Here is a 27,472-nt window from a genome sequence, read left to right on the forward strand (position 1 = left end):
TCCTCGAGCAACTGCTAGTCGACAACCACCGGCAACCGCAATGGCGGCAACTCGTCGCGGGGCATTAAATTAAATGGGAGCTTTCACACGAAGCAACCAGTGGCCACCACCGTGAGCGAGCACGCAGCTACTATTTTGGTTCAGTTTACGTGCAGACTGCAGAGACAAGCGCACTGTGTGTAAATTTATGAACATAAGTATTGAAAATAAAACATACAGAATTGAAAACCGAATGGAATATGAATGGAAAATTTATATCTGTACATTTTAAGTGGAGTCAATAGTGTCATAGTCCAGTAACCAATTTTCGTAAATACAAATACCATTAGCTGCAATGGTAGTTGCGACAACAATGATAGTTGGATTACAGGACGACGCCACCCGTCCCAGTCTTCTCTCGAGGGAACAGCATTTACCGTAACGATATGTACTCGACTGATGTCCATGAGGTATTCAGATTTCCACCGGTGCGGTGACATTAACTTTTTGTCAAAGATTTTGCTTAGAATGCGATTACTTCTTAACAGTACATCTTTTGTTAGAATTTGAAGCATTTATAATTTTATTTTAAGAACAGAAATATTTTTTTTATTAGTAAACCTTCATTTGATTTTTATCTTGTATCTTTTTTTATTCAGCAAGTTTGGTTGGTTAGGTTAGGTTATGACAGTTTAATTTTATAAAAATTATAAATACATTGTATGACTAAAAAGTTAGTTTTATATACCGTATTACAAAAATAATTGTATAGTTAAAAGATTATTTATTATTATTATAAATAAAATAACTATTTAAAAAGGATACTTTGTTAACTATGTTTTTGGTTTTTATTATATTAGTAGCCATAAACATCCAAGAAAATAATAATTAAAAGATTATACAATATTTTTTTATAATTCTTCTTAAATCGACATGAGGGGCTCTCCCACAATCCACCGCTCCATCGCAGAAGAGGTTCTAATCGGTTCCTCCTGACCAAACAGGAAACGATACTGGGACGCTATAGTAGTACGTCGTGTTTCCAGAACGAACGCGGCAAATGTTAATCTTCCTAGGTAGGGCCGGGAACGCGCCAAGGTGCCACCACGTCAACCAGTCACCAAAAATAAGAAGAAGTTTGAGGTGGTGGCCACCGATGTCCGCCACCGGTTACTGGCCGGCAACTGCAGTGGATCACGGCCGCCTTTAACTCCTGGCCACGTCCTTCGAAGTGGCAACGTCGCAAGTGGGGTTGTAACAGCTGTTTTGTTTGGAAGCAGCTAATGGTATTTGTTGTATATTTACGAAAGATTGGTTACTGAACTATAACACTAATGACTCCGCTATCCGCTTAATATACAAATATAGATTTTTCATTCATATTGTATCGGTTTTCAATTCTGTATGTTTTATTTTCTATATTTTAATAAATTTATGTTCATAAATTTAAATTTAAATCAATAAAGTGCGAATTAATGAGCTGATGTCACCTGTCTGCCATGTTATCTTATGAGACGTCTGTCACTGATAAACACCACTTGTGACGTTGGCAATTCTACCAGGTCGCGGCCTGTAGTTAGTTAAAGGTGGCCGTGCTCGTGCGTACACGACAACCCGCCACCTCGGATAAGGGTTACGTCAGCATAATGGCGGGAATGGGAATAGCACACCTACGATAGATGAAACCATAGATAAAACATACTCATTGAGGAGTATGTTTTATCTATGATGAAACATACTCCCTTGGCCAAAGGCGGCCGTGGTATGGTACTCAAATTTCACATTCACAATGGTACTATAACACAATGGTACTGACTGAGACCATAGACTAACCAACACAAGTAGACTTCTCATCCCATTGTAAATTTTGAAGCTCGTTTTTCATGTCTAGTTCATGTACGCCACACTGGGCGCTAGTGTCGACGAAATTTTGTTTCTATTATTTTAGGGTTAATTTCTTGATTTGTGCTTTACTTTTAGGTTAAATAACTAGAGGACAATTTATTGTTTATGATTAGATCGTATTATTTGGTTAAACGAGGTTTCAAATGACTGTATTAACGGGAAACAAATTGTAAACAAAACACGACCTCTACATAAACCGTACAGAACTAACAATAAAATTGTCTTCAGCTGTTCCATTAGGATGAGAAATCTATTAAGGGAGTATGTTTTATCTATGCTGAGACCAATGATGCAATGAATATTGCTGAGAACTGAGACTGAATGCTGATGACTCGATGACTATCGAAATGTCAAGTCGGAAGTCGTGTTGTTAGTTGTCCATGAAGTAAAAATACCCCCGCCGCAGCAAACCTGACGCCTAAGCGAATTTCCATTTGGCTGAATTGATTTTCAATTGATCTATTTAAATAACATTAGGTTTAACGAGTACCTAGGTTTGCTGCTACAAGGAAACTAATAAAGTCTGTGTTTTAAGTAAAATAATTATTGCTTAGTATAAAATGAATATATTTGCCAAGTTTGATCAAAAGATATCCATAAACAAGCAAACTACAACATTTTACAATATTCTCCATAAGAATAACATGGGAATTTTAAATTTACCATTTTTTTAGTTTTCTCCGTAACCAATAACCGTACAAAAACACTTTGATATACTGAATTGTTTGTTTTTTTAAGCTCTTTAAGAAGGTTTAGAGAAAAATTGGGAAATTTTGTGTTTTCAGGGTCAAAAGTGAGAAAAACCAATTTTTACCCCATAAAACCCCCCATAAAACCCTGTTCCCATGGTCCGATCATGCTGGATCGCGAACTCATTCAAGTTTATCCCGCCTTACACCTTCAAACCAAATTTCATCAAAATCGGATAAAAATTACTCAAGTTATCGTGTTCACGGACACATATATATATATATATATATATATATATATATATATATATATATATATATACATATATAAAAATTTGAACGAGTGGTGTTTTTGGCCTCTGGGGACATCAAAATGAAAAAGTAAATCGGTCCCGGGCCTAAGTCTTACCATGAGACCTACGGTAATAGCTACTTCCCTATAGGGAAATTCGCTAAAAGGATTTCGTTATTTCGTCATGGAAAAGTGAAAGGGGGATTGGGGTACGGCTGGGTACGGGTACGGTACGAAACGAAAACGTCAAACAAAACGAAAACATACTTAAACAAAATGGCTGAAGGAAGGAAAGACAGTTCCAGTGGACACCACAGATATTATACCAGAAGATCAAGAAAGCCTAAAGAACCAGCAATAGTTTTGCTATCCGATTCTTCTTCCAGCGAATCAAATGATGAAGGTAAATTAGTCTTTTATTTACAATAATTTTTCAATTCGATATTTTCAGCCTTCTATAAACTAGGCTAGGCATGTAAACCAAAACCTTGACCTCTCACTAATTATTGTGTGCCCCTTTTGTTACTTAATAATTCTTAGTATTAATTGAATTCTTAGTAACGTTTTATCGTATTTCAATTCAAACTTAAGTTAACTTAGGTCCCTATTCCTGTTCTTGGGGTTTGTGAGAACAGTTTTCCAGACAAAAGGTTTTAACTTAACCTAGGCCTAAACTTAGTCTATTCAATAATTTACCATCAGTATTATACCATCGTAGTAGTAGTCTACAATAATTTTAGCGCCAGAAGGCCAGAAAGGTAATCTTATATAGGTACTAAAAAACTTTAGCAAATCTTACGACAAATCAAATCAAATCAAAGTCAAATCAAAGCTTTATTTTCCAATAGACATTACAAATGCATGTGGAATGGTCAATGAAGGTATTATGTTGGGAAACATTTGTCAAGGAAGAGTACAATAGATGTAGAGTACAAGGTCAAATCAAAATATACAAAGATAATATAAAATACATGCAGATGAGGATAACTATAAGAGAAAAAAAAGTACAATCATTACTCAATATTTAATGGTTTAGGAAATTCTAAAAAATCGTTAAGTTTGTAGAACGGATTCTTAACTAGCCACATATGAATTTTAGCTTTAAAAACTTTGTAAGGAAGTGATAGCAATTTGTTGGGCAATTTATTTAGACATTTTAGGCCCAGAATTTTATGACTTTTCTTTGTTTTGCTCAGTCTAACATGGGGTATATCAAATTGATGTCTGTTTCTAGTTTGAAAATCATGAAAATCACTCCTTATGGCATGTGAGTCCATTTCCTTAAAACTAGTTAACATGATATTAAATATATATAAATTAATAACAGTTAAAATATTAAATTCAATAAAAATGGGGCGACAATGTTCCTCAGGATCAACCCTAGCCATTATGCGCAGGACCTTTTTTTGTAATATTAAGACATCGGAGACATGAGAACTATTACCCCAAAAAATGATACCATAGTTCAAGGCAGACTGAAATAAAGCAAAGTAAACTGATCTTAAATAACTAATAGGAACTAAATCATTAAGCTTACGAAAAAGGCAAATCATTCTACTTAACCTAGTACAGAGTTGCGTTATATGATCAGACCAAGTCAGTTGTTTGTCAATATGGACACCTAGAAACTTTACCACATTGGACAGTTCAGCTTCAAGTGGGCCTATATCATGTAGAGGTCTAAGGCAAAATATGACTGATTGTGTTTTGTCTTTATTCAAAAGAAAACTATTAGCTGAAAACCACTCAGCAGCAGTATTGACTGTGTTTCTGACAGTTGACTTAAGATGCAAAAGGTCACTGTGACAAGATAGCAAGGTAGTATCATCCGCATAGAGATAGGAATTGCAACTAAGATTCATAGGCAGATCAGTTATAGCAATTAAAAACAGAAGGGGGCCCAAGACGGAGCCTTGAGGTACCCCACAGTTGCTGAGGGCGATGGAGGACCATTCACCATCAGCGTATACCGCCTGTCTACGATTTGCTAAATAAGACAACAAAAGATTTAGAGCACTGTTTCTGATTCCATAAAACTCCAACTTATGCAGCAAGATCTCATGGTCAACACAATCAAAGGCCTTGCTAAGATCAATGAAGGTGGCCCAGGCAAAATCTTTATTTTCAAAAGCCCTGTGAATGTCCTGAACCATGGCATCAATTGCATCCACAGTGGACTGTCCAACTCTAAAGCCAAATTGTTGTTTGTTAAAGAGAGAATTGTTTTCAAAAAAGCTGTTAATCTGATTGTGAATAATATGTTCTAGAACCTTGGACAGAACAGGTACTAGACTAATAGGCCGATAGTTTCCTGGGCAGTTTTTATCCCCTTTTTTGAAAATAGGACAAATTTTGGAAATTTTGAGACAATCAGGAAAGAATCCCCCCTGTAGACAGGCGTTTACACAGTAAGTCAATGGTGAAATTATTACATCAACAATTTCTTTAATGAACCAGTTGGAGATATCATAGATATCTTTGGATTTGGTATTTTTCATTTTAGTTATGACTGACATAACCTCACTACAAGTGACCAAAGAAAAGTGAAACTCTGAATTGTTGAAAGGAACTTTTTGTAAGAAATGATCATAAGTATTTGCAGGTTTCTTAATACTGTTTCTAATACTGTTAACAGAGTTAATAAAAAAACTATTTAGTTTATTTGGATGAAATGGAAGCTTATTACCGCTTCCGAGAGATTGGGAATTTTCTTTTACAATTGCCCAGGCTGATTTACATTTGTTGCTGGAGTTTTCAATGAATAGGGCATTATAATTGAGCTTGGCCTCCTTTACTGCCCGTTTGTAGTTCTTAACTAGGGTCTTATACTCTAACTTACAAAGATTGTCACTACTTACACAGGTCAGATCATAGGCATGTCTTACCTGCTGCCTGAGCCTGTCAAGATCAGGAGTGTACCAGGCACGTGACCGTTTCCCTTTTGGGTTTGGTTTTGAGCGAGACTTGCACACAGGAAAACACTCGTCAAACACATGCATAAAAATTTCAAAAAATACAGAAAATATGTCGTTACCTGTGTAGTCAGTCGAAGTCCAAAATTGGTCAAATTTATCCTGCCAATTGATCAAGTTAATTTTGAATTTGAAATTTGTGATGTTTTGAAGAGAAAAGTGTCTTTTAAAGGCAAAGGTGCTGATCTTATCAGGCTCATGTATGATATCATTAACTATTCTGAAAAGAATGGCATTATGATCTGAAAAATGGAACGGTTCAATACAACAAAATACATCATCTTTGGGGATGTTAGAAAAAACATTGTCTAGGCAGGCATTTCCTCTGCTAGGCTGGTCATTGTGGAAGTAGATGTTAAACTCCCTTAGAAGGTTGAGAAGAGTTGCCACCGACCTCTTGGTAGTTGTCACGTCAAACTGTGCGTTGACATCTCCACCAATGACGATCCTATGGTTGGACCATTCCGTCACAGACGTCAGGATTTTTTCCAAAGCGTTTAAGAAAAGCCACTCATCACTGTCTGGGGTTCGATATATAGAAATAACAATAAGTCTATGTGAGGTAACAAGGACACCACATGCTTCAATTATTTTCTCAATACAAAAAGACGACAGGTCAAGTGGTCTACAGTCAAGTTCCAAACGAGCGTAAATAAGAGTACCACCTCTGCCATGTTCTAATCTAGAGAAATTGCTGACTAGGTTATATCCGCTGAGGTTAAAAAAGTCTATACCTGCCAGAGGAATCCAGTGCTCAGAAAGACATATTAGATCACACCGCTGGTGCATCGTAAAGTCCTCAAGTAGAGTTAACTTACCCATCAGTCCTTGGATGTTGAGGAAAATAAGAGTAAGCACACAAAAACTCAAATTTGAAGGCATTTTACTTACTTTATTTTTTGTACCATCCATGTTTATTTCTTCGAGTCGGTTGGCACTGATTCCACTAAAAAATTCACAGTCTGAGTAGGCCTATCGTCAGTGGAGCTACTTATCGACCTAGGCCTAGAGGAACGAGGCGGAAAAAAATTGCCGATTAATATACCAGTAGGCCAGATATCAGGGTTCATGATGTCCTCTACACACTCGGGCTGTACACCGATTTTAAAAGAATTGTAAGATGTGTGTCTCGTAGGAAGTTTTTCACAGACAAAACTGAGATCACCACATGATGATTTCAAATGGTCACCGATGTCAAGTAGAGTAAATTGCAACGAAACATGTCAGCTTTGAAATAATTGAAGAAGTTAGACATAATTTTGGACTACTGACGGAGCACCTGTAAAATTTTGTAAGTTGTTATTGACAAGCCACCTTGAAGGTAACCTAATAATTTATTTCAGAATAGTGCTATAATTTCTCAAATTCAGTTGTTTAGTTCTAATTTACATGGCAATTTTCAGAAGTTCCAAACGTCAGCTGTGACCAGCCATCTCTCAAGTCAGGTGTGTTGCCAAAAAACAGTATTGATAACCCCGAGCTGACACCAGAATGCCCAGTTTGTCTCCAGCCATGTATCCACCCAGCAAGGCTTCCATGCGGACACATTTTCTGTTTCCTCTGCCTAAAGGGCATTGCTCAACAAAGTCGTAGATGTGCCATGTGTCGCCAAGAAATCTCTCCTGACTATCTCGATAGGCCGGATCTACTTCAAATACCCGAAAATCCAATAGCAAAAGAGGCAGAATCAGAAGACGCATACCAATGGTTTTACGAAGGGCGAAATGGTCTGTATGACATTATTTACTATTTAGTCAAAATGATCTGAGGTCAACTTATTACAATTCATACAATTATATTGAAGCGTTGTTGCCTAATGGCTAGGGAAAAATTCACAAAAAAAGTGTATATAATTAAAAGTTGTCATGTATATCTCTTGGAGAATAAATTAACTTTAGTAGTTTGCTCGTGTACGGATATATTTTGATAAATTGTGCCAATTACGTTTATTTCATACTAAGCTATCAAATCAACATTTCAATAAAAAAATACCCCCGCTGCAGCAAACCTGCCGACTTAGTGAATTTCCATTTGCCTGGATTGATTTTTAATTATTAATCTATTAAATTAACATTTATGTTTAACGAGTACCTAGGTTAGCTGCTACAGGGAAACTAAAAAAAGTGTTTTTTATTAAAATATCAATAGCTTAGTATGAAATAAATGAAAACGCCAAGTTTGATCAAAATTTATCCATAAACAAGTGAAACTACAACATATTATAATATTCTCCATAAGAATAACATGGGAATTTTAAATTAACAATTTTTTGAATTTTCTCCGTAACCAATTATTGTACAAAAACACTTCAATATAAATTATTTTTTTTTAAGCTCTTCAAAAAGGTCTAAGAGAAAAATTTAGAAATTTGGTGTTTTAAGGGTAAAAAATGAGAAAAACCCATTTTTACCCCATAAAACCCCGTTCCCATGGTCCGATCACGCTGGTTCGCGAACTCATTCAAGTTTATCCCGCCTTACACCTTCAAACGAAATTTTATCTAAATCGGACAAAAATTACTCAAGTTATCGTGCGGATGTACACATATAAATATATAAATTTGAACAAATGGTGTTTTTGCCCTCTGGGGACATCAAAATGAAAAAGTAAATCGGTCCCGGGCCTAGGTCTTACCATGAGACCTACGGTAATAGCTACTTCCCTATAGGGAAATTTGCTAAAAGACGCTTCATTACCTTCCTTGTACTATAGCAGCAAACTTAGTAGCCTACGGTACTTTTCAAATTAATGTTATTGATATAGGATATATTGACAATTTTAAGGAACTATTTTAGTGGAAACCCAGCCAGGTAAATGGAAATTCGCATAGTCTGCAGGTTTGCTGAGGCCAGGGGTATTAATGCATATATCCTATGTTGACCAGTAATTAGTAGGTATGGATTGTGCAACTTGAGAGTCCTAAATAATTTAAGTTATGTCTAGCCAAGTGAAATATTTTTTCAATGACTATCTATTAAACATTCCGGCACATATTTGTTTACTAGCCTATATACGTGCAACTAACTTGCATGCTAGGGACAAACACACATATTTTACATAGTTTTTGTGTTTTTTATAAGGTTGGTGGCAGTTTGAAGAAAGAATCTCAAAAGATTTGGAAGAAGTACATCAGCTTGGCTTATGTAGAAGAAGAATAACATGGGAATTTTAAATTAACAATTTTTTGAATTTTCTCCGTAACCAATTATTGTACAAAAACACTTCAATATAAATTATTTTTTTTTAAGCTCTTCAAAAAGGTCTAAGAGAAAAATTTAGAAATTTGGTGTTTTAAGGGTAAAAAATGAGAAAAACCCATTTTTACCCCATAAAACCCCGTTCCCATGGTCCGATCACGCTGGTTCGCGAACTCATTCAAGTTTATCCCGCCTTACACCTTCAAACGAAATTTTATCTAAATCGGACAAAAATTACTCAAGTTATCGTGCGGATGTACACATATAAATATATAAATTTGAACAAATGGTGTTTTTGCCCTCTGGGGACATCAAAATGAAAAAGTAAATCGGTCCCGGGCCTAGGTCTTACCATGAGACCTACGGTAATAGCTACTTCCCTATAGGGAAATTTGCTAAAAGACGCTTCATTACCTTCCTTGTACTATAGCAGCAAACTTAGTAGCCTACGGTACTTTTCAAATTAATGTTATTGATATAGGATATATTGACAATTTTAAGGAACTATTTTAGTGGAAACCCAGCCAGGTAAATGGAAATTCGCATAGTCTGCAGGTTTGCTGAGGCCAGGGGTATTAATGCATATATCCTATGTTGACCAGTAATTAGTAGGTATGGATTGTGCAACTTGAGAGTCCTAAATAATTTAAGTTATGTCTAGCCAAGTGAAATATTTTTTCAATGACTATCTATTAAACATTCCGGCACATATTTGTTTACTAGCCTATATACGTGCAACTAACTTGCATGCTAGGGACAAACACACATATTTTACATAGTTTTTGTGTTTTTTATAAGGTTGGTGGCAGTTTGAAGAAAGAATCTCAAAAGATTTGGAAGAAGTACATCAGCTTGGCTTAAGCACATTTGAAACACTTATCTGCGGAACTCTTTACACCATTGATCTTAAAGCTATGGTCCAGTGCAGTAAGCATAATCCTATGCGCAAACGCAGGATAAAACGTGATTTAGTTTCCAACGTTGTCCTTAAGGGGGTTGCTGGAATAAGATAGTTGTATTTTAATCTGTCTCAGGTATTAATTTTTTACTACAGTATTTCATCCATCTTGTTCCATTTTATTTTCTTTGTATGCCTATACAATGTATTTTTTGTTAACACTGTGGTCATTCTAGTATTAGGTTTGTAAAGTTTTGTACTAGATAGCCAAAAAGTCAATGTTGATTTTTACAATAGTGTAAATTTTCTGTTTATTTAGAATTTGTATCTTGTATTAAAATAACTTTAATGTTGGTCATTGGTACTTCTTACGATTCCTTTATTCAGTACAAACTGAACTTAGCCATTCTTATAAAATATTGAAGATAACTCAAGTCTCCCTAATTCTTTTTATCATGCTTGCTGGAGCACCATTCAATTCAATAATAACATGCTTTCCAGCTGCCACCAATTTTATAAATCAACAAAAACTAATCCTGAAAAGGGTTTTTTGTAATAAATTATATTTAGACCTATGCGTAGGTTGGTGGCAGTACGATGAGCGAACCAGCAAAGAACTAGAAGCGTCTTACAAAAGTGGGATTCGAACCTGTGAACTCCTCATCGCTGGGTTCTTGTACACAGCTGACTTTGACGCGATGGTTCAGATTCGACGAAATGAGCCTCATCGACGCCGTAGAATCAAGCGAGATTTGAATACCATTCCGTCTAAAGGAATTGCTGGTATTCGAAGTGTTGTTAATGTTGATACTGTGTCAGAACAGTTAAGCTCATTGACACTAAGTGACAGTCCAATAGAACAAGACGAGGCTTAAAACTTCTTGCTGAACTGTGATCTATGGTTTCATGACCGATTTTGTACATATGTATAGATTTATGTCAAATGGCTGTACTCCTATATGGTATTGGTTTATAAGTTATAGGATTTTGGTAGTTATGTTTGTGATAACCTGCTTATAAACTATTAAATAAGTTATTGAACTAGATTGTGCTTATTCTTTACAGTTTTATTCTACTTGAAAAATCAAAAATACATTGAATCTAGATTAGCTTTAGAAGCTCATTTTTGACTTTTGCCTATTGATACAACTAGACATGCCATCCCCATGTTGAACTTGTCGTCAGTTTTTAAATAAAAATCCTTGTAGTTGATGTGAGCCACCGACTGACTGTGCTGATCTTGATTACTTATTTCTGTTGAATACAAACACTTTTTTACCAAGTCTAACTAATCAAACGACTCATTATGAGCTATAGCAACGGTTATGACTAATCAAAAAGGCAGAAAATAGAATTTGAGGCACTAGCGCATTCTGTGACTGGCTCACATAACAAAGTTCTTTTTCAATAAAAAATTGACAATGGCTAGTCTATATAGTGATGGGGATGTCTACTTCAGTATCCAATGCCAATGCTAAAAAGAACTCATGTTGAAAATACTGATGTTCAATGCAAGGGTTTGTGTTGGGATAGCTGTCTTATCTGAGAGGAAAGGAGCCAACACAAAAACAATATTCAATCCAAAGGACTTAAAAATTTTGTTACGGTATTGAAAATTTCAAATACGCATAGAAAAAGTTTTTTTTTGTATTTAAGAAACAATTTCTTTATCAAAAGAAGCTTATAATGTCATCTTCGGAGGCACTACAAACGTTTGCCTTAACTCGTGGTAGTTTTCATTTAAATAATTTATCGTAAAAATCACATTTCAGAAAAGAGACCTCTTGTCGGGATAGCAAATTTGTGAGATATATTGTTCTCCATAAACTTAACTTTGTTGTAGTTATCTAAATTTCTACAATTAATTTTTGGACTAAATTCTGTTTATAAAGTGAATATTAGAAATGGGAACTCTTGGCGTTATGGTGAAATAACAGCACCATGAGGTACCTCTTCTCAGACCGTGCAGAGGCAAACAAAATGATTTATTTAGACCTTTTACATCTTTGACTCGATATATTAACCGATTCTGTCCTGTTCTATGTTAAATAAGGTATAACAATCGATAAAAAACCGAATTTCAATACTTTCGACCTTAATCAATCACCTATATGCCAGGATTTCAGGCCGATCAGTATATTGCCCGCATTATCAAAAGGCCTTGAAAGAATTGTGCACTGCCAAATGACGGATTTTCTGACTGACAACAACATACTTTGCAGCTTTCAGTCTGGTTTTCGAACGGCTCACAGCACAGAAACAGCACTATTACGTGTGACGGACGACATTAGACAAGCAATGGAACGTCGGCAGGGTACAATTCTAACACTATTTGATTTTTCGAAAGCTTTCGACTGCGTAAATCATAATCTTCTTCTGGAAAAGTTAAGGGCCATAGGGTTTTCAAATGGTGTATTGGACTGGCTGGGATCTTATCTGTCAGGCAGGCGGCAATGTGTTGAGGTTGATGACGTACGATCTGACTGGGAGACAGTTACTTGTGGTGTGCCTCAGGGGTCAATCCTTGGCCCTCTACTGTTTGTACTATACATAAATGACCTGAGCTCAGTCCTCACACACTGTAAATACCATATGTATGCCGACGACTTACAGATTTATACGCATTTCTCAGCAAAATATATCAATGACAGTGTTCTTCATTACCTGGACTGAAAAACATGGACTTAGACTAAACCATACAAAAACAAGACCAATAATAATTTGTCATTCACGTTTACGAAACTCAATTGACTTTGACACAGTGAACTCAGTAACTATAAATGGGACAGCTTTACTTTACTATGACAAAGTGAAAAATCTAGGACTTACTATAAACTCGACGCTTACCTGGGGAGATGCAGTAGTAGACATACGTAAAAAGGTGTTTGCATCAATCCACTCACTGAAGAAGTTACAGAATTTTTTACCTTTACACATAAAGTTACACCTAGTAAAATCACTTGTCTTCCCTCACTTCACTTACTGTAACTCTGTGATCAATGACATGACTGTAAATCTCGCTGATGCTCTTCAACGCACTCAGAACTACTGTTTAAGATTTGTTTATGATCTGAGACGTAATGAGCGCATCACTCCTTTTTATGTCGATTCTAAATTACTAAAACTATGTGACCTAAGATCAATAAAAATTCTTATGATAACCTATTCAATATTAAAAACAAAATTTCCAAAATATTTTTTAAACGACTTCAAATTTGTAGCTGAAGAAAGTGTAAGAAACTCACGTTCTGCTTCAGTAACTTTGCGTATGCCTCATCATAGAACGGCAGTTTATGACAGAGCGTTTGTTGTTTCTGCTTGTCGCCTTTGGAATGATCTCCCTCTAGCCATAAAAACCCTTGATAGCCGTCCCCGGTTTGTGACAGCACTAAAAAATCTGTTTTCTGGACGTATGGCCATGGTTGGTATATCCTAGGCGTGCGCTTGGTTGATCACTGACAGGTGTGCGTGTGTGTGTGCTAGTTCTTGCGAGTGTGTGTTGTGTGTGTGCGTGTACGTGTGTAGGTGTGTGTGTGTGTGTGGGTGTTTATGTAAGGTGGTATGTTTTAAAAGTGTATTGTTTCTTTTTACATTAAATATTGTAAATAGATTATAGTATTTTATTTGTATTGTACATTGTTTTGTTTTATTTGTATGTTTAGATTTGTATAAACAGGTTAAGTGTAAGAGAGGGCCATGTGGCCCTAACTTTGCCTGACTAAATAAATCATTTTCATTTCATTTCATTTCATTTCATTTTTCTATATCAGCCGGACTGAAAATGTTGCATCCCCGACAACAGGTCCATTTTCACTTTCCACATCACAATTAATGGTAAATTTACCAAGACACTTTTTCAAATTTTAACCTCCCCAAAAATCCAAAATGGCGGATATCTGAAAACGACAAAACAACGACAAAGTTTTTTTTTGCAGCTATAACTAAAAAACGGTAAGAACTAGCAAAGATTTGAAAGAATATCCATGGCCAGGAATTAAATTTTCTACAAAACCTTAATGGGTGTTTTCCAAAAATCACACCCCTTTGCCCCAAAAAACAACACCCTAAAATTTTATAAAATTCCTAGAATTTTGATGTTTTTCATTACTTTTTGGGCATATAGGCCTATTTGTACTTATAATGCTCCCAACTTCGAAGGAAAAATCTCGAAAAAGAAGACATATTCAAACTTTTACACCCCTAACAACATTTTTAAATGGCGGATTATCAAAAATTCAAAATCCTTTTTCTGGGCACTACATGTTTAAAGGTCAACTGTCACTCATTCACAGACGTGCTAGATACTTGACATCTGGCAAGATGAATAGACTGAGGTACTAATATCCCTAAATACTAAATATTAAAGGGATCCTTCCCTCCCCAATAGTTCTTGAACCACTTCTTTCATCGTGGTAAGGAGTTGAAATCTTTCACAGTTACTAGCCTGCCTTTGTTTTAAAACCAAGGAATGATTTAGAAAAGTGTATAATATTTAACCCCCCCCCCCCCATGTCTGTATCAAAAACACTTCAGTTGTATTAGACTTTTTCTACCTTCTTATTATTGTGTATTACCATTGACTATTGGAATAGTCAAAGGTATTACTTAACTCAGTAAAAGAATTTATCAGGCACAGATTTCCCCCGAGGATATTTCCTTTAATCCCCTAACCAAAAAGGGGGCAGCGAGCCAAAGGTGAGTGTTTTAATTAATATACACCTTAATGTTTTACTATGATAAAGTACCTGTAACAAGGTACCTCGATTTTATTCAAAAGAGATTTAATATTAAACTGTCTGAATAATTAATTAATAAAAAATCAAGATACCACTCTCCAAATAAATATTTGGAACAGGAATGCAGTTTTTTTTTATAATTGATTTTTAAATGGGTTAAAGGGTTAATAAATACAAAAATTATTATTTTACATTTTTATTAGTCCATAACAAGAAAATTGTCACCATGCACAAAATTGAAAAGCTCAACATAAATAAACTGCAAAACGGCTTGGCAACAATTTCATCAAAAACTTATCTACAAGAAATTTGATCTCAAATTTTAAAAGCAAAACTCCATTTGTTTAAGATATTAAAATGGCATGATTGAAGAACAATTCAAGTTTAGGGTTAACTCCAACTAAGATATTATATTGGAACGACATTACAAAAACATACTTTTGCTATGTTGGTGCACTAACAATAATTCAGGTTTGGGTTCTTTAAATAAAAAAAAAGAAATTAAATTGCTTATCAATTTTACTTCAATGAATTTCAAAAATGAATAATTTAAAAGTAACAAGATGACTCTGTCAATTTTAGCTCACTATTTCAGATCACTTTTTAACACTATCAGATTAGGAACAAAAACAACCTGATATTTCTAATAATGTTTGTAGGACATCAACATTTGCATGCTTGAAATATTATAAGATTACTACATTGACTGAAATTAATGTAAGCTTGAAGGCACAAATAATTTACACTTTATACAAAAAAAATCTTCTATCCTTGAAGTTTTGCACCTTTTAAAACGTGAATTACAATAACTCAACTGCAATATAATTTTGAAGCTAGAGTCAACCATAGCAATAACAATAAATGACAAATTCAAAACCACAGTATTTTTTGTAATAAACAAGAAGATTGTTTTAAGCCATGGAAAATCTACTAACAACTTAACTATGTATTCCAGAACTAAAATTTGTAAGAATTTTGTCCTTGGGAGTTGACCATAGCTTCCGAAATATCATTCTTAAGTTCAGTGGCGGCGATAAGAGCCCGTGGGTCCCCCAGCAAATTTGTTCACCAGGCCCCCCTCTCCCAAATCCCAATAATCTTTAAAAACTTTATATCACATGTACTACCACCTAAACTTGCACTTAAGCTTGGCACGGCGTCTCCCGAGGCGTCATGATCGCGGCAAAATCGTGAATACTTCCCGTAGTCATGGAAGAAACATTATCATAGTCTACCGTGATTGCAACCAAACCGATGACATCATCAGATAACAACATAATCGTCTCCCGCATTCACGGCCCAATCCCTAATATCTCCCGCGACCCGTGGTGACGGGGAAATCATTTTTCCACAATTGAATTTGAAAGAAAACAATACTTTCTCCATAGGGGGAGAAAGTAAAATCAACAGTTTCCAAAGCAAACCGGTATTGAACCGATCTGATTTGGCCCGAGGCCTATAAGTAAAATTTTTTACCTGACTCAAAGTAAACAAATCTAAAAAGCAGTATCCTAATAGTAAGAAATGAAAATCCTTCTTTAGCGTCAATGAAAGAATAGAATTATTTATTAGCTAGTGCATCAGGCACCAAGGTTAATTCGCCGATTTGATCGTAACAAATTGTCAAGTTCATTATGTTAAATCAGCATTGAGGGCCCTCTCTGGTGTGCCCCGCCGGGGCCTAGGATGATTAAAATTAATGTTTTATCCTCCTAGGCCGGGGGCTACATTGGTTCCAAATACGGCCCTATTATAAATAGCGTCTTCGAGGACTGTAGATGCAACCTGCATGACTGATGACAATTCTTTTACTTAGGTTGGTAGAGAATTTATATCGATCGGCCAAGTAATAGTTTCAGCTGTTGTAAACTACTCGTCCTAGTGCTCTTACTGGGTTTAAATGGTAATTTTCATATGAATATTGTTATGATAGGGTGTGGCCGTGCTTGTCACACAATTGCCGGCCTGTGTCCTGGTAAAATTTCCCGAAAAATCCCGGTCAAGGCTCACGGGCCCCCCTAGCCCGCTATCGCCGCCACTGCCTAAGTTGAAATAAACACACACTGATTGCAATGATATGAATAAAATCAATTTGCTGGATGTTTTTCTGTAATATTTCTGGGGAGTTAGGTGTTGTCCAATAAAAAAACTTTAAATCTAAAACTGTTTAATTTAAAACCCTAAAATAAATTATAGGCAAATCATACAGATTGACAAAAGCCTGTAGGTATTTGATACATTTATCAAAAAACATGTAACCTGGCAATATCCTAACCTACAATATAGTTGCACTAGTAATACATAAATTAAATCAGTGAATGTTCATCCAATAAAAAATATTTTAATTTTTCATCTTAAGAATAATAAAAAAAAATCTTGCTATACATATACAATAATTCACATATTTACAACGTTAAACGAAGGGCTGTCCCAGGACGACGCCAGTCGACTGCGACTCCGCTGCTGTGAAAGGCCGAGATTGCTTTCACCATTTCTGCAAGAATCCACCGCTCCCCATTTGGCTGTCAGGTACTTAAGTAAATTCTGAAAAAAACTCATTAGCACAAGAAAAGGATGAAAAAGTTGATTTGGATAGAGGTGGTGGTGAGAAATGTAAGAAAGGATGATGTTGAAAAGGGAAGGAATGGAAAATGGACAAGGTGAAAAGTAGCAGAGGAAATGTTGGAACATAAAACATAATTTGGTGAGATCTTCTACTTGACGCTGATTTGAAATATCTTCATTAGAAAGCCGTCATCTCATTCCTTTTAATAACATTTATATCTGAATGGTTCTTCAAAGACGTAGACTTGCTACTGTATTTTTTCTTCATCGTATATAACACAGACCATTATCAATCTTCTTCTAATCTTCAATTCTCTCTATTCATATTTCTAGAAATAACATTTTAGGAACCTATGCTTCTTCATATTCTTGATAACTCCACATTGTACGAAGACTTTAGTTACATTGATAATATTCATGCTGTATATTATTCAGGTCAATCAACAACCAATTCTAATCCTAGGAATAACATATGCTTCCCCAATATCTTATCAAATATGCTTCTTCTTCTAAAAATCTCTTGTTATATCTTTGATTAAAATAAGACAATTTTGATTTGGTTGCTTTCCTCTTTCAAGATAAACTTCAAATATGGCCATATTTAAATAAATAATTATCCGTTACAAATCTTCTTCATGCCTGAAATTACGGTTGATGTAAAAATGTGTTGCTGCCGATACATGCTCAACAATTTAAAAATTAACATGCTGCAAACAGCTCTAAAAAAAGGTGTGTCATTAATGTAGCAATACATTGCAGAACTGTAGATGACTTGACGATGGGACGTTTGAATTATTTTCAATATATCTTCAAAAGTGCCAATATTCAGAGAAATACTAGTGCCTCTAAATAACTTAAGTAGCATTCCTTGAAGGTGTTGAAATTTTTACTCATACAACGAATGAACTTTGATTTGCGAAATAAAATGTAACTGTGACAGGAAATCAATTTCTTCGCCATTTAAAAATCCTGTAATCGATACCGGTAGATTTTTCTGTATGAGAGTTTCTACGCCGAAACCCCTCAATTTACTTCAGTAATTTAACTTTAACCTGTTGTTTGTTATTTACTCAGTCATTCAGAAGTTTTACTACTTTGTACTTGTAGTACAAACGTGTTCAACGGTGTTTTTGGTAATCTATTTCAATATCAAGCGAACATGTTTTTCTAATCTTGAATTTTTATAATAATAAAACACTAGCCTTAAATTTCTCTCAAGCAGTTCCCTTTAATGTTGAAATTCCTTACAATGAATCAATCTCTGTGTAGGAAAACTCAACACATATTCCTCATGTCTGCTGTGTTTATGAATTTTTCCAATCCTTCTCTATTTTGACACAGTGTAAAAATGTGCAAATGTGTTGTAACTCTGATGGTCCAGATATCCACATTTCCCCTCTAAGAACTAACCGAATTTCACTTCGAAATTTTGTAAAAACAACTTCCAAATCGCCCAATCAGCTCTGTAACGCTAAAGATGATCGATGATTTCCTAATGTAAATGACTCGACTACTGGGTGGGAAAGGTTTGCTTGCCGGAAACTAGTTTAGAGCAGATGGAAATATGGACGGGTGAGTAGTCGTTTGCCAAACTGAAATTTTGATCGACGATTCACTGAAAGTGAAACTGCCTTCAGTGAACCGCAAAAGTTTATCACAATAAATTTCACCAAGTTCATCACAGTCCAATTTCTTGATGCTCACGCACTTCCCATCGCTGCCGCACTTGTCTTACAATCTATCTTGGTCCTTTCATCATCAGCGTAAACCACGGGGAACTGGGACAAAAACTCCACACAATCTGAGTCCGAGTTGAAGGCCAGCTCCTGTGTTAGCCAAGAGACTGGTAGAGTTTGTCTGAATCTTAACAAAAACAGAAAGCACAGTTAGGCTGGAACATAAAAATACTTCAACAACATGGCAATTTAAATAAAATACTACAAAAAAGCTGTGTACTTAGTAAATAGTACAACATTTCTTTTAATTTATTTTCAATCATCAATAATCAATTATTGTTGGATAGAAGTTTATGTTCTGTGCCTTTGGTTAACTTGTAAACATACAAATTCATAGAATCCCAAGTTAATACAAAACTGTTTACAAATGTAATTTGTATGTTTCTCGTCAAATGATGATATAGATGTCAAAGATTATAGGTTAGTTTTGAACTTCTATAATTCAATGCTCTTAAAATATTGTGAGTTTATGAAGTTGAGAGTTGTAATAAGAATTATTGTAAAGCCAAAAGTTTCAGTGCCAAATTTTGTATTTGACTTTTTTTTATTCAGCACAATTTTAATTTTGACTTTTTATATACAACAAATAAATAATAGATTATTTGATTGGTTGAGCATTTAAAATATATGGTGATCACAAAGCATGGAAGTGTTTGAAAGCCTTCAATGTCTTTGATGTCTTTATGAAATGAAACATTGCAAAACCCATACTTACCAAACAATCTGAAATAATTATTAATAACTTAAAGTTCTTTATTTCTTGTAATTGTTACTTCAAATTCTAATCCTTGCTTAACTATTTAGGAACTTGGTAGATCTTTAGGGTCAGTTAAAAGAAACACAGAAACAACTTCAGAGAATTTTATAAAACACATTTGTTATATCCAAACGAGTTGCAACTTCTAACTAAACTTTAAACTTTCAAAGTCTCTAGGCTAATTCTTATTTGCTTTGTGGTATAATAAAATCAATGTCATTACCCTTTACAAAATCTTAGTGATAATGTCACACACAAAACGTAAGTCAGAATTAAAGCATCTCTATGGATTTTTTCATCAATCATTAAGTAGCAAAGCTACCTAATTGAATCAAGTTGATGGAACAGAATACCTTCACATCACATTGTGCTGGAAATGCCTGTAAAGTGTCATTGGATACAACAGACTGATTAAAAATCTGTTTCTACCACTGAGTAACTAAATGAAAAAAATAGTTACTTCAAGGTGGTACAAAATAAGATACATACGCCTTGATGACAGTTTTGAGCGCCAGTTTACGCTCACGAGGCAGGAACCATTCCATGAGGTACGACGACATTCGAGGGGAAGCACGGTACAACTTAAACAGTTTGTGGAAGTTACTAAGCGCCCAGGCGGAGCGCACGTTGAGCGCATGACTGATGCACTCGTCTTGGCAGTCATCTGCACTCAGTGATGTCATAACAGTGTTTAAGTCTGTAACAGTGAAAAGAGATAAGAGATAACAAATTAAACTAAGGGACTACTTTCGGTAACTTAAAACTGGCTTATAACGATTCATTATTATTAGCTGTAACAAAAACATAGGATTGGTAGTGTTACCCGAAGCTGAATACTACAGTGTATTCACTCATTGTTAGTAGTAGTGAATGACCACAGTTACATTACTCAAAAGGGAAATATATTTTGTGACAAAGTAGGCATAAAAAAAACAGAGAATTGTGTAGTAATAAAAGAGGTCTACATTATATACAATTTATTTTAACCATCACATGAAACAAAATCTTTAAATTTCTAGGCTGTTAGATTCATAGGCAAACCACTTAACACTTTTCAAAAAAAATCTGATAACTTATCTTAGACAGGAGTTTTTTTTTACCCAATCCAAAAAAAACAAAAAAAAAAACAATTGGTATGGACAAGATAATATAAGTGTGAAAAACTACTATACTAGATGTTGTAACTTATGCTTCCTCACTTTTACACACAACTGTGTCAACAATAAACCGATAAAATGTATCACCTCAAGAACCATGTCCTTACCCATATTTTCTTTGGTAAATATGAAGTAGAGTATCCTATAAGCTGTAAACTCGCACTTGTTGTCTGTTGGCAACTCGTCATACAACAGTTTTAACTGCGACTGGCACTGGTTGAACTCTGCATGGTCACCTTTCTCTAGAGCAATGCGAGCGTGTGTCTCGTAGACACTCACTGTCAGCCTATCTCTGATACCCTGGACCTGTGACGCAACAGTCAGATTAGGATAACACTTGCTCACACATGCGTCTCAACTGACAATAGGCTCTTAGCAATAATTTTTAAGATTCACATTTGTAATGGTTGGAGGATAATTAACAACTTTTTATTTCTTCTGGATAGATTTGCTGATAAAACTTTGAAAAACCTTCTACCTTTGTCAAAACATAAAAAGGTAGACTGACATAAAATTTCAGCTGTAATGTTAAATCAAGTGCTTTATATATTTATATAAATTGAAAGAATACATATGTAAAAGACTTGTAATTAAAAACATTAAATAGATTTTTAAACTGTGAGTTAACATTCTTCTGTTACAACAATGGTGCCAACCTACCGTAAGGTCTTGTCTTATGGATTTAAGCTGTTCACAGGCGTAGTGGTAGTCCTGATCCTTCACCCAACGTTCCTTGACTCTAGACAGAGACTGACGCAAAATCTCAGGAGGCCTTACAGCACTTGCTTCCGGGGCCTGGAATAACAGTGCATCAGAAATGTGACTGATGAGCTTTTACTTTCCTAACAAATAGTGGAAGAATACTAGGGTCCAGTCTTCTGTAACCACTGACAAAGATATTACATTGAGAAAAGAGAAAACCCTGAAACATCTGTAAATACTGTCTGTCATTATTAAAGTTAAGTTACCCAGCACCAACCAGCCCAGCCAGTCAAGAAAAAAATTCAATGAGACAACATTTTTTAAGACTCAACTATACTTCATTATTGGCAGGGCAACAATAAATCAATATTTACTAAGCTGACCAATGTTGAAATAGCCTCTTTGAAAAACATTACAGTAAAACACCTCACATAGAATCAGAATGTGAATTGGCTTATGGGCCTACAAACTCTAAAAAACCAACATTATAACACAAAAATTACTTGTTACTGTTATGACAAGTACAATAACATTATTATCAGTGCATCTTTATCACTTACAGCTGTTAGCCGCAAGTATGGCTTCTCAATGTCTTGACAGATTCCCACGATATGACATTCCTCCAGATCAAAGTCCCCGTTGATGTCTTCAAATGTCATCAGAGAACTATTGATGTTAGTAACAGTAACAGTTGTATTGAACTTCATTTTGTTGTTGCGTCTGTTGCTCCCGCCCCCACTAAATCTTGCCGCTCGTTTTTCGAGAAGCTCAGAGCTTACGGGAACATCGTTTTCACCAAATTCTGAGTAAAAGTGTCCTCGTCTGCAACAATTAAAAAATCAAAATTGACAAATTGATCCTAGTATTAGTGAATAAAAACCCTAAGAAATGTAAAGTAGCAAAATTATTTGTTTGTCATTGCACAATGGTCAGTTTTTAGTGAATTTCCCTAGGGAAGTAGCAATTACCGTAGGTGGCTCGGTGAGACCTAGGCCCGTGACCAATTTAATTTTCCATTATGATGTCCCAAGAAGCCAAAAACAACATTTGTTCAAATTTTTATATATGTATATATATATATTATTTACTTGCATGTTTAGGGCCTACTAATTCAATAAAAATTAAAAACATAGTTAACAAAAAACCCTTTTTAAATATTTATTTTATTTGGACTGACCAGGGTCCACAGAAAATCTGTCATTAATTTCCATGACTTTCCATGACTCACATTTGACACTCATTTGACATGAGTGATTTCCATGACTCACGTACTTTACTCAAAAAATTATAATATAACATATGCACACTAGGGGTCTGCGGGTCAGACTTTTTTTGGTTCGGGTCGGGTCGGGTCGGGCCAATAATTTTGGTCCTCGGGTTTCGGGCCAAAATCGGGTCGGGCCAAAAATTATTAATTACCGGATTTTTTTGATTTTTTAAACTCCTATCTGTGTTTTTTAATATTACTTGAAAATAACATATGGAAAAAGATTGTATTTATGTATATTATTTCATGTTCATAACTTATTTACAGCTTAGGAGTTGCCTCAACTGCAAGAAAGAAGAAAATAATTTTTTTTATCAAGCCATTCTTTCCCATTTTCATAACTGTTGAAATATCTAAACAGCTATATTACAACAAGTTTGTAATGGAACTTAATATAAATGGATCATAAACAAATCAATTAACCTTATCACAAGTTTAGGGCCTGTGGCTTCAAGACTGCAAGCAAGAAGAAAATAAAAATTCTATGTTTCCACCATGCAATATGAATCATTCATTCCCTGCCTCCTAACCTCCTCTCACACTTACAATAGCATTATTAGTTACATCATCATAAATAAAGAATTATCTATTATTGGCATTAGTATGCCTACAGCTTTACATAGGAATTATTTTTTATAGGGCCTAAAATAGTAATAGACTAAGCAACATGACAAGTGGAGAACTCATTGAAGAAAAGATATTGTGTAAACTAATTTACTATAAAACTCTAAAACAATAAATAACACACATACATTGTTTATGGTATAGTTATAGTAAAGACTGTAAAAATTGCATATCATGTCATACACAGTTATAGATACACAGTTATAGGCACAGTTATAGGTATTGAAAGAGATTAAAATCCTAAAACAACTGATTTTAGCTAATAAATGAAAAGAATTAAAAATCCATAAACTCAAGTCAAACAATATCACAATTATTAGGTACCCGAAAAGGAACTCTTAATATATAGAAAATTATATTAAATCAAGAGAAAAGAAAGTTAAATGCTAATTTGGCAACATAAGCAGACAGCAGAGACATTATAGTGCCCTAATTAGCAACACAACTCAATGTTTTTATACTGTAAGTCAATGTTTTTTAAACTGTAGGGTCTTTTTCTCGGAAGGAAGGGTAGTAGAATGTAAACAAAAAACCATGAATCACTCTCACAGCCGGGCCCGGGGACACTCAAGGTTACAGACCCTCCCCCTCCCCTCCCCTCCCATCTTACACAACCCGAGCCAGGCCCGGGGACACTCAAGGTCATAGACCCTCCCCCTCCCCCCCCCTATTACGCCACCCGGTTGTTCCAATTGCTGACAAAATACAAGTAACAAAACAAGGAAGTAGAGACAAAAAGATATATTTTCTTTATTCAAAAATATAAAACTGTTACAGATAATTTCCAAAGAAATTAATTCATGGTAGTTTGTGTCTTGTAAATATTGTATTGGATCTTAGAAAAATATCTTTTTTGAAACTCAATCTAACTTAAGAAAAAAATAATTTTACTGATGAAAACTTTCATAAAATTATAAAATATTTAGGCCTAACCTCTTTGTAGACTTGTTGATACTTGATACTTAAAAAAAAAATTTAATGGTGACCATAAAATGCCGAACTAGACGATCAGAAGTGTTGTTTTGTTTTGTTACTGAATGACAAAAAGGACAATAGGAAAATAAAAGAACAAGATACAGATCTGTACACTATATCAGATATTTCTTTTGTTTATAATTTATTATGTAAATAAAATACTAAAATATAATTTAAACTAGGTATGGAATAAACAATAAATTATTAAACTGGTATCTCTGGAAAATAGTCTTTCTTTTGACTTCCTTTTCTTTGCACTGTTGCGTCACGGCTTTTGTTTTGTCAGTAGACGACTGGCTCTGGCTAGTGACAGTAAGGCAATAATTGCTCTGTTGTGTCTTTGTTCTTAAACGTGAGCAAACTTAATATTTAATTCTAATTTTAACATTTTAATTCCTCTGTAATAATGTATATAAGAGTGTTTCTTTGAAAATTACTTATTATAACTTTAAAAATAGCCTAATAATAATTTTTTTTGGCCCGAACAAATCTCTGGCCCGACCCGACCCGAAAAAATCGGGGACCCGCAGACCCCTAATGCACACGAATAATACTGCCTAGACAAGTTATTTCACAGAAATTACTGAACAAAGTAGTACAATAGGTACAACAATGAACTAATACGAACCCAAAACTCATAAGCTAATACAACTCTAATAAATAGAATTGTCGTACATTTGTGAAAAATTCTAAAAAATGCCACAATAGTCGGGGTTACAACAGACTAGAGCATTGTAAAGTCCCCTCAAATCCATCCATCATTGGGGATTTCCATGACTTTTTGCCTACTTCCATGACTTTCAATGAAAATAATTGTTTTCCATGACTATCCCTGACTTTCCAGAATGTGGACACCCTGCTGACGACATGTTTCGGAAAATAAGTCCATTATCAAGTCATATTTACCATAACCTCATTCTTAAAAATAACAAAATTAATTAATTGTGGATAAGAATTATCTATTTACTTGAACCATGTAAATAAAACCATGTAAATAACTACAATAAGGATTTTCACTGTTACATTCCTTTTTCAGCTGTCCTAGTTAACCTATTTTTACAATTGAGGAGTCATTGTAAAGCTTATAATCTAGCTGAGTGACAAATAATTACTAAAAAGGTAATTTCATTTAGGGCTTTGACTTAAGGCCTAGAGTTTGATTTCTTTAATTATTTAATTTACTTTCTAAAACTCAGTAATGTTGACCAGCTTTCTTTATAATGGTTTAAATGTGAATTAGGGATGGACGAGATTGGATTTTTAGTTCGAGACAAGAGGAGAGGAGTTTTTTTATTTCTCATAAAGTTTCGAGACGAGATCGAGATGGGATTATCCTTCTCATACATAGTGGGAATTACCCATTCGACATTTTAACCTGATTTTTTTTACATTGTTAAATACATACTGATTTACTGTATGAAACATATTACTGGTCGAATACAAAAATAATAATAATAGGCAAGAATATTTAAAATATTTTATTAAAGAACAATAAAAACATCAGTATAAAAAAAACATACATTAATTAGGCCTACCTTATTGAAAATAACTCTTAGGCATAGGAAACATGGTGATATCAGTTAGGAAATAGTTCAACTTTGAAAATCACAAAATTTATCAGTCTGAAACATCAGTTCTACTAGTAAGGTATCTAGTAACAACTTGTGTTATTTTTAGAATGATTTTGGAGTGACTTGTTTTGGTTATGTTTACAATAATAAAACATGTCTCAACACTTTGCTTACAGTACAAAACTTCATTATTTGCGATGTCAAAATAAAAAAATATAAAACAATTAAAGCAATATTTATATGTCAAGAGTGTATTCTTCAAAAATGAAACGGAACAACAACGTGCTCCTTTATTGCGGGTATTGCATCAACTTTCTGCAGGCGTTCCTAAGTTTTTTTTATCTCGTCTTGAAAAAATCTCAATTAAAATAAAATCTCACCTCGTAGGACAAGATTTAAAATTTCCAGAACATTTTTCAACATTTTGAGACCCGTCCATCCCTAATGTGCATTTAAAATGTGAACAGCTCATCTTAAAGTTGAATATTTAAATACAGTCAGATTTAAAATGTGCAATTTGCAAGGTCCTTTCAATATGAATTAGTACTAGTAACAAAATTATTTATCTATACTTATAAAAAGGTAAATGTCCCTCACTCACTGATCACTATTACTCAAAAACTACAAGCCATAACAACTCGGGAATTGGAATGTAGGTTCCAATTTAGCTGTAGGTGTGCAATAAGAAGAGTTTTGAAAAAAACTTTTATGGGTGCTCTGCACCAGTGGCCATTAAAGTTTTCATGCTATGGACAGAAACTAAAAATCTCACTCACCCTTTTCCCTTGTTTTTCCCTTTAACCCCCTTCTTGCCAAAATGATCGTTGTTTCTGCCCTTAGTCTTCTTATTATTAGGTGGAGGTGTCCAGTCATTTTCACTTGCCGAACTTCCACTGAAACAGGACAAGACCATATAACACTACTATCACTAACACTTCACGATCAGGTTTGAGTAACAAAAAAATATCCTATATATTTCTTTAAGCACTTTCTATCACATTATGTTAATTGATGCGATTTTTTCTTCATACTTAAGTTGTTTTGTCTCCAAATCACTGATGCAAACTATAAAGGCATAAAATTACCTGAACCTGAATCAGGGACAGAAAACTCACAATTATCCGAGCTCCGGTTATCCAAGGTAACCAATAATCCGAAGAAAACAATAATTACTTTATTATAGCATGTTTCTATTTAAAGATACGTAAATATGGCAATTAATTTGCGATTTATTTTAACAAATACAGTAGTTTGAATAATCATTAAGTATTATTTTAACGTTATAATTAACCGCAATAACCTTAAAAATTAAAATCACATGGAACTAGGTTGGCCGGCTACCAATGGCAAACTGGACTGGAGGATCCGTCTCCATAACATAAACAATGGCAGTGTCAGTCTTCTTCATTACTATGTTTTGATGTAGACATGATTGTGACAAGTTATAGAT

At 34.6% G+C, this 27,472-nt stretch overlaps 2 protein-coding genes across 2 annotated transcripts in view; one reads left to right on the top strand and one right to left on the bottom strand.

Annotated features, from left to right (window-relative positions):
* Window positions 1-3,086: 3,086 nt before the first annotated feature.
* Window positions 3,087-10,978, top strand: LOC129004221 (E3 ubiquitin-protein ligase RNF146-A-like). Its single transcript, XM_054432707.1, has 3 exons — window positions 3,087-3,268; window positions 7,241-7,564; window positions 10,515-10,978. Exons 1-3 carry the CDS (start codon window positions 3,142-3,144, stop codon window positions 10,805-10,807), a joined length of 744 nt encoding a protein of 247 aa, XP_054288682.1. The 5' UTR covers window positions 3,087-3,141; the 3' UTR covers window positions 10,808-10,978.
* A 6,011-nt stretch (window positions 10,979-16,989) lies between these two features.
* LOC129002327 (leukocyte receptor cluster member 8 homolog) overlaps window positions 16,990-27,472 on the bottom strand; it is a 34,067-nt gene continuing 23,584 nt past the window's right edge. The window contains exons 10-15 of the mRNA XM_054430044.1: window positions 26,799-26,915; window positions 22,146-22,407; window positions 21,544-21,678; window positions 20,991-21,189; window positions 20,216-20,423; window positions 16,990-19,096 (exon numbers count right to left, since the gene is read on the bottom strand). Coding sequence (XP_054286019.1) covers window positions 18,934-19,096; window positions 20,216-20,423; window positions 20,991-21,189; window positions 21,544-21,678; window positions 22,146-22,407; window positions 26,799-26,915 — 1,084 coding nt within the window. The 3' untranslated portion in view covers window positions 16,990-18,933. The remainder of the gene's footprint in view (window positions 19,097-20,215; window positions 20,424-20,990; window positions 21,190-21,543; window positions 21,679-22,145; window positions 22,408-26,798; window positions 26,916-27,472) is intronic.

The sequence above is a fragment of the Macrosteles quadrilineatus genome, unplaced genomic scaffold, assembly GCF_028750875.1.
Source record: "Macrosteles quadrilineatus isolate MER2022 unplaced genomic scaffold, UCM_ALF_1.0 Scaffold_9__3_contigs__length_116548681, whole genome shotgun sequence".
In the NCBI taxonomy this organism is placed as follows: domain Eukaryota; kingdom Metazoa; phylum Arthropoda; class Insecta; order Hemiptera; family Cicadellidae; genus Macrosteles; species Macrosteles quadrilineatus.